We start from the raw sequence: 14,632 nt of genomic DNA on the forward strand, positions 1-14,632 counted from the left end.
GTCATTTCTACCTCACGAGCCCAAGTGGGTTTGTTGTTGGACTCCAGGTTTTTGTTGTAGTGGTAGAGCTGGGGCTTCTTTTCTTGCTGCTGTTGTTGCAGAGACACCAGGTAGGCATGCTCCTGCTGCAGCTGCCTCTGGAGCCGCTCTGACTGACGCTGCTCCTCCAGCTGCTTACGCTTGTACTCCTGTGCAAAGAAACACACTGCAGTCAAGATGTTGCTCACCTCAGACTGGACACAACAGACTGGTCCAACAAACTAAACCCTGTATCTGCAAACAGAAAGTCTTCATTCACTTCAACTTCAGGCAGAGATGTGAATATTAACTGACCACCACTTATTTCCTCTCATGAGACAGAAAGTATTTGGGGCAGACTCTCTAAATTTGTACTGTACTATTTCTATTAAACTAGTAAATTACCACCAACCCACATACAAAAGATATTGATTGTGTGTGTAGCTCCACATTTTTTGCTGTATATCAAACAAACAACGTGAGTCAGTTGAATTGTTGGTATTTCATTGTGAGTAACAGGCGCTAGTCTAATCTTCGGAACAAATATATAAAAAGTAGCTTACCCACAAAATAGAAAACTTTATTGTCATGTATTCTTTCTCCATTCGTTCTTAAATTGCACATCCCTGTGGGCCACATAGAACTTGATTTGTATGTCAATGAGAAAATCCAGTTTGTTCCAAATGAGGACGTCTCACCCAGGTGCCTCCTTGAGTGGGAGGTGGATTTTAGAGTACCACAATGGAGGCACTAAAGTACATCTCTGAGTGGGGCATTGAATATACCGTCAAGCAAAGAGACATCTGCTGCCATTGTGACTTTAACACAACTAATAATTTGTAATAGTGACAAATTTAATCTATTTTCTTTTGTTTTCATGATGAATCCTCCACGGCGCCAACATAATTTTGATTCTCATTTTCATTGAGGCCAGTGATTATATGTATCTATTTCATGAAAATGTTAATATTCCTTTGTGAAAAATAATAATACGTAGAGGAGCCCAAGGCAGGAAGAATAATACCCAATTCTCTGTTGTGAACAGCTAACTGCAGAGCAACTTGTTGAACACTGATGTTCCTCCTTATACCTTCATCACTCATCTCATGGTGGCCTCATATCTTAAAAAGTATCTAACAAAAAGAATTACACAATTAAACAAGATTTTTTAAATAAAATTCATATTAACTGACTTTTCGCTGCTATTTAAAGCTTTGATGGCAGTTCTTCTTTGTTCATGCATGTTTTTTTAGATTTATTGTGTGATTTAATTCCATTTGATCTACTTTTGTCTGCTATTACAGTGGTGAGAAGTAGCATTTGAGCCATTTGGTTTTCAGCAGTATTTTGTTATGAAATGTAATCTGATCTTCATGTAAGTAACAAATACAGACAGAAACAATGTGAGCTGTAAACTCCCCAAAAATGATAATCTTTTTTACTGAAAACACCCAATAATCATTCACAGCGTTGGTGGAAAAAGTAAGCAAGCCCTTGAAATAGATAAATGATCGAACTTCTCTTGACAGCTGAACCTCAAAAAACTGTAAACTAGTGAGTTACTGCAGATGAGACCTGCACAATGTTCAGTAGTATCTTTGGACCCTCCAACCTTGTAAAGCTGCTTTAACTGAGTCACATTCTTAGGATGTCTAGTGTGAACTGCTGTCTGGATGTTATTTCACAGTATTTCTACTGGGTCAAGCTCTGGGCTCATTGTGTGTGAAGTATTTCTGTATTAGATTTATTTCTGCGCTTGTGGTAATTGGTCGACTGCATCACCTATCTTCAACTGAGATTCAGCTGACGGACAGCCAGCCTGACGTTATCCATTTAGATACCTTGGTAAACTAGGGAATGAATTTCCCTCGTGATGATGGTGAGCCGTCCAGGCCCGGAGGCAGAAAAGCAGCCCAAATAATGATGCTTCCTCCACTGTACCTCAAGTCCGGGATGACACTTTCATGAATTCAACCTTAGTTTCATCAGTCCACAAAACATTGTCCTTGTAGTTTTATGCAGTGTTGGGATAGTGTTTTTGCTGTGGACACAATGTAAACACTTGAGAACACAGATGTTAATGAGCTCCAATGATTCCTTTAAGCGTTCAAAAGTCGGTCTGGGCTACTATGCTGCTCATCTTTCTTCTTTCTGACTCATTTTAGCTTTGAACCCACTTTTAGGGAATGTAGCTACAGACATAAATTGTCTCCATTTATAGATAGTCTACCTGTGGACTGATCAATGTCTGAAGTCTATGAGATTACTTTGTAAGATTTATGGGAATCAACAATCCGTGATTAAACATTTTCTCTTGAAAGGCTTGATTCTCATCAGCAGATGCTTTGTGTGAACTGAAAAATATACCGTAAATACCTCTGAAGCTCTATGTTAGAACTCCATTCTTGTTGCATTGATTGGACTCGAGTTTTAGAAGTAATTCCTGAGTCCAGTTAGCTTTTGTTCATTAGCTGAGAGGTTCACATACTTTTTCCAACCCACACTATGAATGTTTGAATGATGTTTTCAATATAGACAAAAACAATAGCACATAGTTGAAATGACAAAGAGTCATTTCAGGCTTTGTAGCTCTTCCTTTTATCATTGCTGGTCAATTGCAATGTTTTGCTTTTGTTTGGGCCAGTGTACTGTATGTCATATGATCCTGCAGTTTGTCATTGCATCAAAATGATGTCCCTGCTCTGATCCCTTAAATCTGCTATGGGGGCAGTGGTGTTTACCTGACCCTCTGCTCTGAGTACATGCCAAGCATATACAGAAGGAATTATGTGTAACCTAAGAGGAATATTTGAAAAACTAGTCAGGAATAAAGATCTATCCTAATGACAGCAACTTCTACCCTATACAGGAGATGATACAAGGATGTCAGGAGTGTGGAAATTCTTTACTTCAGCAAGATAACACTTACACTGAGCATTGCCCAAAACTGCCCCGAAAATCTAGGTTAGTGCCTTTTCAGCATATTTTTATCAAGCACTGCACTTAACATATATTTCAGAGGTGAACAATATATCATCTTTATTTATGAGGGATTTAACCCAGAAGAGGGCATGGAAACTCTTTGCGGTCAAAATAAAAACCGATAAAGTTACCATAAGCAGTGCCTGCTCCTGAAGCAACTGCTGCTGAAGGATTTCTAACTGTCGTTGCTCTTCTTCTAATTTATGTCTGATGAACTCCTGAAGACAGGTAAGAAGGGAGGAATGATGAGCATTGAGATGGAGAAAGAGGAAGACAGAGGCAGACACAGTTATGTAATGTCATTTCAGAAAACCTGTTGTACTGATAAACATCAACTGTTATAACACTGAATTTTGGTGAAAAAAAACAAAACACCGTGCCTGTTTAGAAGTCTCAAATTAAAGTTAGCGTTAAATACATCAATGTGTGGCACTGAAAATCAACTGTGAACAATAACTAGATTAAAATCATTATAAAAATATTAAACAGTATATTAAGATAGTAACTAGTAACCTTGTACAACAATCTGTGTTTGGCATTGTGAGGTGATGGTGCTATGATGCCAGACTCTTGTGTTACTGAGGGTAGACTGGAAACAGAGCATAAGAGACGCAGAGAGCTCACCCACAGAAAACTCATCTCTGAATAAATACACTAATTTAGACCCTTGCTGCTATGGCAACCTACTCATGGAATTTCACCACCAGGGCAACTTGCACAGTTTGCTCTTGGACACACCCACACTTCACCCTGATTGGCTGATTGTAGCCCCATCTCTCCCGTGGTTGGTTACCTGCTCCCTCTCAGCCAACCTTCTGTCTTCCTCCCGTCTCATATCGTCGAGTCTCCGGTGGGGACCTTTTTCTTGTTGCCTCACCATCTCTCGCTCTTTTCTCTGTTGCTGGGTGAGAAGGGTGACAAGAAGAGAAGAGAAATGAGTGTAGTGGCTATGTTTTCTACAGGAGAATATATAACAGGTAGCATGCTTATAAGCAAATCCTCTGCTGTTGTTGTGCAAAGAGTTGCATCAAAGACATGAAGGGAGAGTGCAGGGTGCAGAATAGAGGCTGTGAGTCATTCTGACACACACTTATTACATCCTAATCATCCTTCTGAGTGTGCTGCTTTGATTCAAACGCACTGACAGGTTTTCGTCTGGGAAAGGGAGACCTCTTCACCTGCTTTTTTAAGAAGCATTGAAATAACAAGATTTAATCTTAGTGGAGAAATGACAACTTCCCACTTGGCAGTGACACAACTCTGAGCTCCACTTGCTGTTGGCACTTTACTGTTGAACAAAAGAGCCAGATAAGACAGGAGGGGGACATGGAGGTAGATTAAAGGAGTACAACCTTACTGCAGTAAATTACCTTACAAATACTGTCCAACACTGATAAGCAATATCAGCGTAATAATATGTCTCATTCAAATCCTATATAACCTCTCAAATACTTAACAGATGCTGATAGTTTTCCCTTTGTGGGCAGTTGGGGATCTTGGGTAGAATGGGTTGTCCATTTATCAGAAGGTTGGTGGCATGATCTCCTTCTCCTCTAGTTCACATCATGTCCCTGAAACTCGATGTCTTTATCTTATAAATGTAATGTTTGCATTAGCTTAAATGTTACAAGGGTTCAATTTCTGACACTGAACCTTACTTACAACTGTGTTGCTAAAACAAACTAAGCTAATCACCTCTTGGCTCGAGCTCCCTAAGCTTCACATTACCTCTTCAAGTCTGCGGCGCTGTTCCTTCTGCTCTTCAATGCGTTTCTGTCTGTCATGCAACAGTTGCCTTTTGTGTTCCTCGGGGTCCCGGCGCTGAGCAGCCAGTTGGGCCTGCTGCCTCTTGTGAGCCTCCGAGCGCTCTTTGTTCTCTTGCTGCAAACGCTGGAAATCCCGCCTCAGGGTGGACTCACCAGGTACATTGAGGATTGAACTGACGAACAAAATTGAGGATATGATTTGGGGAAATGTCACTCACACGAAGAACACAAGTCAGGGATTAACACTTCTTAGAGATAGATAAAAACTTCCAATTACCTTGACTCACGGTCCTCTCCACGGTTTTCATCCTCTTCATCACTGCCACTGTACTCATACTCTGTCTCTTCTATAAGGAGAAAGAATAAGACTTTTTCATACTATCAACAGTATACTTCAGTGTGATCCCTACTTGAGGAAAACACCATGTCTCCTGGGTCACACTCTTTTAGACCTCCACATCTGTTGCCTACCTTTCTCCCCTCTTTTCTTGCGTGTGCGATCAATGTGGTCTTTGAGCTGAATTCGGACCTGGCGCTCAGTAGGCTGGTCCCTGATGAAGGAGTGCTTGAGCAGCTGTTCTGTGGATGGTCGACTGGGATACGTCTTCACAAGACAGCCCTCAATAAAGTCAATGAATTTCTTGGACCTGGGAGGGAGGGGGAGGTCAGAGGATGATAAACTAGTGAGGGAGAGAGGAAGGGTGGGGAGGCATGGAACAGCTGGGTTGTTCCATTACCCAGAATCACAGACAGAACCCAACAACACTCAGAAATATTCAAGTGATATAAGATCTGTCTGTACACTCTTTCACATGTCCAGCATGTGCACACTGAAAAAAACAATCATGACATTCGGCAAGTCCTTACAGAATCGATTTAAGTTATTGTGTGCATCAGTTGCTACATTTTATAAAGTTGCTTATGTTGTTATATATTTATTTTTTATTTTCATAATAGTTCATTTTGAGTCACACAATACTGACTGACAGTTTTAATATTAAAAATACAAAAACTGTGAAAAAACTGTAGGACCATAAGCTCACATCTACCAAGAGGGTGAATTAATGAGAAGTAGGAAAAGTAATAGGGGCAAAAAACAGGGTAGGAAAAAAGAACATGAGGAATTAGTATAAAATCCTTTAACATCTCGCTTTGCTCACAATCATATTTGTCTCAGAACTTGGGCAATGCACATGACACACTTTGCAATCTGAGTGACAAGTGACACCTTACTCCGATGTTGTTCCTAATCCAGGGACAATTGCAGCCCAAGTAACTTATAGCATAACAACCTTTGCTAAAACAAAATTACACATTTTCCTGCATTTTCATCAATTATTTTGAAGCACTTGGTTAGTGTGGCTCTGCAGTAACCAGGTTTCAAATACATCAAGAACTCTTGATATCAAAGTGCATGTAAATATGCTCCCCTGCTCCAACCTGATTTCCTGACGATGGCATAATCACATTAATTTGTTGGATCAACCAAATTAAGTATTGTAGAATTTATTTACCACGAACAGGAAGCTTTACAAATATCTGACTAAAGTTTTCACTGATTAAAGTGAGGCAGTCGTACTTGTTTGCCATTTTATCTGATACTTTTCCCTGAAATGTTTCCATGTAATTTGATAGGGAAAAACACTGACACTGAAAGAATTCTTTCTGCACAGTGCCAGACAGTAATAGCTATGCATTCTTCAATATAGGTTTTGAAAGTTTTACAAATTAAACGTGATGTGAGGAGGGCCTCTTTCAGTTACATGTTAAGATATGAAGATATTAAAAAGCAGGGTGGTGAATAACTCACCATTTTTTGGATTTAAGTTTCGGAGGGGGATTCCTAGGAATCAGGAAGAGGGCTCTCATCGGGTGCATGTCACACAGGGCTACAGAAGAAAAGGAGATTATGAGAGTTGTTAAGTATTATTAAATCCTCCTACCCATGCTGAGAGCTGCAGTACAAAGAGAGGAAAAAATGAACATCAGAATCCATTTTATTTTAAGGCAGACGTCATAAACATGGCAGATTCTAAATACAAGCCACCATTACACATGCTCTTTGTATCGTCAAACATTAGAGCTGTTGTGATCCAGTCTTTCCTGGTGCCTCAGGCTTTGTTACATTGAATGTAAGAGCGAGGATTGTGAGTCATTGTGTTCCCAGCGTAGGTAGGTAGCTAAACCTGACTGGTTAGCTTTAGAGTTTCACAGGAAACAGGCTTTTATAACGCAATATTTGAAGACATGCAACATGATTGAGATGGCCAAAGGCAAAAAGAAAACATTTCAGTAGAATAGGCGGCCACATTTTAATAGAGGGATCACAGTTTTACTGATATTGTATATGAAACATATAGCGTGTATGTTAACATGTATTAAACATGGTAATGATGCTGGAATAAGATTTGCTTTAAATGCATTTTCATTTCAAGGAACAACAACAAGGGTGTGGGGGCACTCCCTTTTTGGCCTAAAAATTTAGTTTTGAAAATGCTCAATCAATTCCATTTAAAACCTTTCTCAAAATACAAACAGATGCGATATATTATGTGTGATCTATAAGGAACTAAAGAGGGAACTGAAAAATAAAAAATAAATTATATTCCCATGAGTTGAGAAAAATGTCATTTGCAGTGTCTGAGATGATTCGTGAGAAGCTGATGTTGTAGCATGTTGTTTCAGTGTAAGACTGAAACATTAATGCATCTCAGTGAAACAGCAAATTGCACCACGTATAAATTCCATTGCAACAGCACCTAATGATAATTTCCATCATTTATTAATCCAATCAAAAACCTGCTTTTAAACAGAGAGACTGGTTTTGGCAGAACTGGTCAAATATCTAATCTAAAAACAAGTAAGATTGTAAATTTATTTGTGGACAACATAATTCAATAATGATGTTGATGGAGTTAAGCATGCACTGCATAATTTATAATGGTACATTACAGCTTGACAGCTGGCCTATTTGCCTTATGTCAGTCACAACAGCAGCCACATGGGCTGTAGGAGCTCTGTCGTCATTATTGTGAATGCAAAAAAAAAGCTTGAGAACATTTAAAACATTTGTTGTAAGTGGAACACATTTATTAAGAATACATGACTGCATTGAAAGTGTATCTGTATTAATGTATTGAAATAACATAAAGACTGTTTCAAGTGTTTAGTGGCTAACAGCTGCTAGCTGCAGAGCTGCTACCTCGCTGGTTTGGAACAGTCATGCACTACTTATACCTGCCCACGTAGTCATGTATGAATCACAATTGAATTGACCCTTGTGCTCAATCTGGTCACAATGTGTCTCTGATAAACTTCCGAGGTGGTTTGGCTGTGGTCAATGTGTCTTGGGTGCATTTACACATGTGTGCAGGAGGATTCAAGTCCACACCACGTAAACGCCATACTGCAATAACATTAGTTTCAAGGTTAGTTGTGATGACTCAAAATCAAGACTGAAGCTACATTTTTTGAAATTGAGATTTAAGATGGGCAGAAGAGTGTTAAAACTGTCAAACTCCATAGAATTGGGTTTGATAAGAGTCAAACCTTTAAGTGAAGTAACAAAAACATATTTTATCATTTTAAATATTATTTTATCTACTAAACCTCAGTCTGTCCACAAATGAACACTTAGCTGCTGGTGGCTTTAAAATTCAGGTAGAGCGAAGTCACATTTTGCAACAATGCAGAGCTCATAAAACAGTGCTGTTTTAATGGCCAATGCAGTACCAAATAAGTAAGAGTGTAATCTGATTCTTGCTGTAGGCAGGGTTATGATGGCTGCATTATAACAACCACCAACAGGGCAAAGAAAACAGTGCACCAGGAGCAGCAAGCTACTAATGTTGTGTCACTGTTTAAAATGTAATGTCTTGATTTATTTTACATCTTATCTGCTACTCTTAAGCAAGAACTTTATTTGCTTCTCAGTCAGGTTTGACACCAAATCTCCAGGCAGACACATTTACCCACTGAGCAGACCAGAGAGAGATCTGTGTAATCAGCCTCCATAGGCCAACTGCCAGCTCACGACTACGCTACCTTGATTACAGTGACTCAGCTGCCCATCTGAAGACCCAGACAACAAGGCTACATATGCAAGACAGACTAATTCATGAGGTCTTTTATAACAGGCTTTGAGATGACGAAGGATAATCGGAGTGCATTGAGATGCACGATTCAACTAAGAAAAAGTAAAATGGGTGTGTAATTAAGTGTATAGACTTACGAGGAGCTCCCTCTGCCATCTCAATAGCTGTGATCCCCAAGGACCAGATATCACTCTGCAAAATACACACAGGACCAGGTCAGTCTCTATCTTTCATACGCTCTCACAGCATTGTGCTCGCAGACACATACAAAAAAATGCTGCCTTTACCCTGTAATCATAGGTGGAGTCAGGATTCTCATCACAGGCAATGACCTCTGGTGCCATCCAGTAAGGTGTCCCAATGAAGGTGTTCCTACGCCCAACGGTCCTGTCCAACTGAGCACTCACCCCAAAATCAACTGCACAGGGACAAAGGAATCAGAATATGTGAGACAACGCTTACATCGACATTTATATTCCAACTATTGACCTAATTCAGAAAAATACATTATTTTTATCATGACATTTACATGAGTTGCTAATAGAATATTCATATATATATACATATATATATATATATATGTTACAGAGCATAGTTTGATTATGACTAACGTCGATATGTTCACAAAGCCTTTATGTACAATGTAAAATCTCCAGTTTAAAACGCTGGCACGAAATAGTTTAATGTACAATGCTAACATGTACTATTTTGGTTGTTTTCTCTCTAATTTTGCAAAAGCTACAACTCCTTTTCATTTTTCTATCTGGTTTATACCCAGGGCAAGAGTGTCGTATGTCAATAGGATATAATAATGCAAATATTTAACGTCCTAATTTGATTATTCCATTGTTTGGATTTGGTCATCAGAAATTGTATTTACATAGCAGTGTGTTGTTCAAACTATTGGCTTTATTGGATTTATATAAGCATATTGTTTGCATATAAACAGTAAATGAGGTATAGAATATATATACTGTACCGATGAAATGGCCTAAAACCTTTAAGTGTTCAACATACCAAGTTTAACCTCTGCGTTCTCAGTCAGCAGCACATTCTGGCCCTTGATGTCTCTGTGGATGACTTTATGGGCGTGGAGGTGAGAAAGGCCCTGAACCCAGAAAACAAAGTCAAATCAGGTCAGTACGGAGGGACCTCTGCAACAGATTTATATTGACTGCTGCAATTGCAATTTCTCACCCTTAGGATCTCTCTGCAGATGTAAGCAATCCAGTCCTCCTTCAGAGAGCTACCTTTTGTGTTTTTAACCAGGTCGGTTACCGATCCCGCCCCACAGAACTCCATCACCAGCTACATGCAGACAATTACTAACTTTAGTGAGCACAATCCATGAGGCATACTGCTGCATAAACATGAGGTAATGCAACAAAGACAAACAGACCCATAGTTGGTCATCGTGTCCTGGTGGACTCTTCTTCACAAAGGCACCGTAGTACGTGGCTATGTTGCGGTGGTGGCTGTATTTCTTCAGCATGTTGATTTCTGCTTTGATTTCCTCTTCTTCCTCCTCCGTAACATCCATCACCTTAATGGCAGCCAGCTGACCAGTCTTCACATGACGGCCCTGATTCAAGAAAAAGTTTGATCATTGTTACCTAGTTTCAAATGAACCTTGGACTCATGTTTCTGAAACATGTTTGCCACTTAACTGTGGCTAATTTGCTCCATCATGTAATTTGCTGATCTTATTTTCCATTTTTCTTTACTGTTGTCTCTAATCCTTTGTATACAACTCTAAACTTTTCAGACTGACTGAAGAAAATATCACTCGCATGGTTGTAAACTAAATCTAAATCTGTGAATAAAACAGCAAACTTAACATTTAAACAGAGCAGGCACTGGAGTGGTCTTTGTAACCACACTCAATTTTACATTCATCACACAAGTGACAACTTAAGTCTTAAAGGCTTCAAACTCCAACACATTAGTCAGATGTGATATAGAGAATCATCTGTGCATTCACCTGCTCCTTAGAGGGTTCAATTTCCAGAGGTGTGAAGTCGTCACTAACTTCTATGTGTTCAAATGCTTTTAAGTTCGAATATGGAAAAAAACCTGGATGCTGTAACATCATGTGTTGTATTTATGTTTTTCGATTATTTAAAGTACAGCTATTTCAAATATTTGCATTATTACGAAAAGTAAAGTATAAGGATTGGGTGTGAGTCAAAACTATTTCAAATGTATGCATAGAAATATCTATATTGGCTTGATGGACATGCAGTTTGCATTCAACAATATATATAATATTTCACATGAGAGCTACTTCCAGTGACAAGGTCAGCAACTCATGTTCCAACTTGAAAAAGCATACTGGAAGAAATGTTCTGATTATTCTGCCACCACACGAAGGCACAACATGACTCACCTTGTACACCTGCCCGTAAGTCCCATTGCCGACAACCTCGACCAGCTCAAAGATTCCTGCTGGATCCTGAGGGCCGGACAAATATATTCTTACAGTTATGTTGGCACAATGACTGGATTAAAACATATACAAAAACATAAAACCAGGAAATTCTTTTTTCTGTCATTTTAATTTCTCTTCAAAACAGAAACCTTGACTAAATCTCTGATTTAGTTGACAACATCCTTATAAACAAGGAAAATGACAGTTTCATTATAAATGTTTTCCTATGTAATTCAAGCATTGTATCTCTATTTAAATGAGCATTGCTTAAAAAAATCATACACACAAAAAAAGCCCATATGGTCTGTGAAACAAAATATATAAAAACAGTTAACTCAACCCAGACAGTTCTCTCTGTTTATACTAAAGCCAATTTAAATCCTGTATTACAATTCCGTATTTCATCTGAGCCAAATCTTCCCAGCCAGCCGCCCACACACTTGCCACCCACCAACAACTTAACATAGAAAGCAGATATACTAAATATTGATATTACATTATAGATACAAAGATGGATCCTAACAACATGTACGTGACTTCTGGCCTCTTGAATAGAAGTTTCAATACACATTTCTCTGACACCAATAATGAGCAGGTTGCTTTTACTTAATTACGCAACCCCCCTCCCCCAAGAGACAAGGGGAAATGCAGACCCACTTTCATGCAATTTCAATATGGCTGTAAGATGTGTGGGTGGTGGGACTGCTGCTTTGGGTTTAGAATGTACAGCATGACCTATCCTGCTTTCATCTGTTTCCAATGATGGGTTTGCTGCCTTCAATGTGGAGGGGAAACATTCCACTGTGAGAGGGAAGGTTTAGGAGAAAAATAACATACATACTTGGGAGATCTGGCAGTAAAATTGGGAAATGACCCCACAGAATGTATGTAAATGCACATAACTCTCATGATGACATAAACATACTAGTCAGATTTTGAAGCATGTTATCTGCAAGAACAAAAAAGAGGTGGAACCATGACGTAGGAGGCAGGAGAATGATGGTATGGTATGGAAGAGAATAATGCCATGATAGAGTGGGCGGAAAGGCAGAGGCGGTAGCTTCAACCACGTCTAGCACAGAGAGTGGGATGAGAGGAATGAAGTGATAGAAGGGGAAGGGTACAGTTATGTTGGAGGAGTAGCACCACCAGCACACACAGTCAAACAGATTGTTAGAATAATTGTAGAAAAGACAAGGAAGCAATAAAACAACAGGAGGAATCATAAACACTGCTACTCTGAAGCTTCTTGTGGATATCATGTTAATGATATCACAACATGTTAAACCTCCTCAGGGAACAACGCAATAAATGTATCTTAATGTCGAGTTGCAACCAGCAAAGAACAACCTAATATCATCAGTGTATGAAGTCCAGAAGACACTGTTTATGGTCCATGAGGAAGTTGACCACACATTTCCTGCAGGGGTGTCCATTTCAATAACAGAGGAAGTCTTTTTTTAAAAAGACCTACCCTATCTCTGGTTATACAGCTGCAACTGTCCAAATCACAACCCAGACTTGTTATCTTTGTTGTAATGCCTGAAATTGACTAAAAACTGTTCTCCAAAAATCATTAGTGAACAAAGCCCTAGCAGCCCTTAGGTGTTTTTAAATGGGTTTCTGAATACTTCCAGTATACTGTATACTGCAGTACAATGCAGAGCTATGACCTACAATAAGCTTGATGGAAGGAATGCCTTTTTTTCAAACAAACTAAACCATCTCACTTTTTTATTAATAAATACTGCCATAGTTTAGATTTTGCATCTTTTATGAGCTTAATGTCACATGCATCAAGAAATGGTATCATCGAGAAGAAGACAACGCAAACAAACACGGAGGCCAGTAAATGTGACACACGATGGGGTTATTCTGAACAAAAGGTCTTAAAACCAGCCAGGACTTAACAAACAGCTACATAAGAAGAGAGACTATTTCTCTTACATGGATGTGGTTTGGGTGTCAAAAATCTTACATGGACGAGAAAGCACAACTAACCTCTTGTTCTGGCAAAGCAAGTCAAAACAAACACCAGACTCAGTTGCAGGAGGCTTTAACCCACAGCTCAACAAATGGCAAGGAATCAAAGATGGATAAGAGAGAATGGCTTAACATTTACATAGAAATGTCTCAGGTTTACAAAGTCAAGTAAAAGGTATGAGTAACAAGTGACCGGTAATGATAAGTATCGTTATCTGAATCTGAAATAACCTATATCAGAGTATGAGATTATGATCAGTTGCCAAAGAAGTTGATAATCTTCAACCATTTAATATAAAGAAACTTGTACTGGTGTTTTTAAAGGGGACAATCCAATCTTAGTCTGAGCTTTTTTTTTAATATTAGAGGATTTATTTTCCAAACACTTACTTCACATTAAACCAAACATAACATGCACTGTTTTACTGCGACCACATAAAATCACAAGACTAAAATACTCATGAGTTTCATTTCCAGAGGGTTGCTATTTCTTGCTTATTGGCTACCGATATTCACTCTCACAACTTTTTGTTTTCTGCCACTGACTAACTTTTAGTCAACACAGTCACACAGGGGGCTGTTGTCTCATTGAGTGGTGTTGGCATTGGAATTAGATGTTTCAGCACAAATGACAAGTGTCCTGTGTACAGGGTACTGTTGTTATGTAACACTGAAGTCACTCAGTACTCTGTAGCAGATTTCTTTGAAAAATTATTTTACTGAGCCATTTAACCTGTGGAGTTTTGATCCTCCCGTAGCACTATTGAGCTGTTTTTCTATTAGTATGTCCCGCTTTAGTGGATCTTGTGCAGAGACAAGGATGCTCTCACCTAACTGGGCATGAGACATGGGCATATGGTTAGCAAATTGATAGTGGGTGAAGCATATAGAAGTACTAACAAAATATAGGTCCTATTTGTACAATAACCTACTATTGCATAATGTATGTATGATACTGCTGTAATACTTCTATAATAATTGTGCAATACCAGACCACATATTGCAGTGCAATTTTTTAGAAAAGATTTTCGTAACAACGGACAAAATACTCACAACAAAACACTGTGTAATTCAAGTGAATGTACTTCCATTTAAAGTGAGATAGTGTGGGCATGCCTCTCATTCTGTCATTTTTATAAACATTTATTATAAAGAACGAGCTCAGTCAACAATGTGCAACGATTTTGAAAACAGATTCTCAGGTGCGGCCTCATTAAATCGGAGAAAGAGGCAACACTGGAACAAACAAACCAGGATTTAGATAAACTACCCTTGATCCCCTGTTAAGCCCCATAAACCTGTGAAAGCTACACCAAAGTGCTGGAGAATTTCCTGGTATGTTCAGAGGGTGCAGGTGTAAT

The 14,632-nt window shown here is 38.9% G+C and overlaps 1 protein-coding gene across 19 annotated transcripts in view; it reads right to left on the reverse strand.

Annotated features, from left to right (window-relative positions):
- mink1 (misshapen-like kinase 1) overlaps positions 1-14,632 on the reverse strand; it is a 30,597-nt gene that overhangs the window by 13,366 nt on the left and 2,599 nt on the right. For 11 of the 19 annotated variants that reach the window (XM_069510172.1, XM_069510169.1, XM_020085788.2 and 8 more), the window contains exons 2-14: positions 11,247-11,312; positions 10,260-10,442; positions 10,058-10,168; positions 9,878-9,968; positions 9,148-9,278; positions 8,998-9,052; positions 6,577-6,655; positions 5,238-5,413; positions 5,044-5,113; positions 4,729-4,939; positions 3,794-3,901; positions 3,132-3,218; positions 12-188 (exon numbers count right to left, since the gene is read on the reverse strand). In XM_069510172.1, coding sequence (XP_069366273.1) covers positions 12-188; positions 3,132-3,218; positions 3,794-3,901; positions 4,729-4,939; positions 5,044-5,113; positions 5,238-5,413; positions 6,577-6,655; positions 8,998-9,052; positions 9,148-9,278; positions 9,878-9,968; positions 10,058-10,168; positions 10,260-10,442; positions 11,247-11,312 — 1,545 coding nt within the window. The remainder of the gene's footprint in view (positions 1-11; positions 189-3,131; positions 3,219-3,793; positions 3,902-4,728; positions 4,940-5,043; positions 5,114-5,237; positions 5,414-6,576; positions 6,656-8,997; positions 9,053-9,147; positions 9,279-9,877; positions 9,969-10,057; positions 10,169-10,259; positions 10,443-11,246; positions 11,313-14,632) is intronic. The other 8 variants (XM_069510173.1, XM_069510171.1, XM_069510170.1 and 5 more) reach the window with 3 other exon arrangements.

The sequence above is a fragment of the Paralichthys olivaceus genome, chromosome 15 (assembly GCF_024713975.1).
Source record: "Paralichthys olivaceus isolate ysfri-2021 chromosome 15, ASM2471397v2, whole genome shotgun sequence".
NCBI lineage: Eukaryota > Metazoa > Chordata > Actinopteri > Pleuronectiformes > Paralichthyidae > Paralichthys > Paralichthys olivaceus.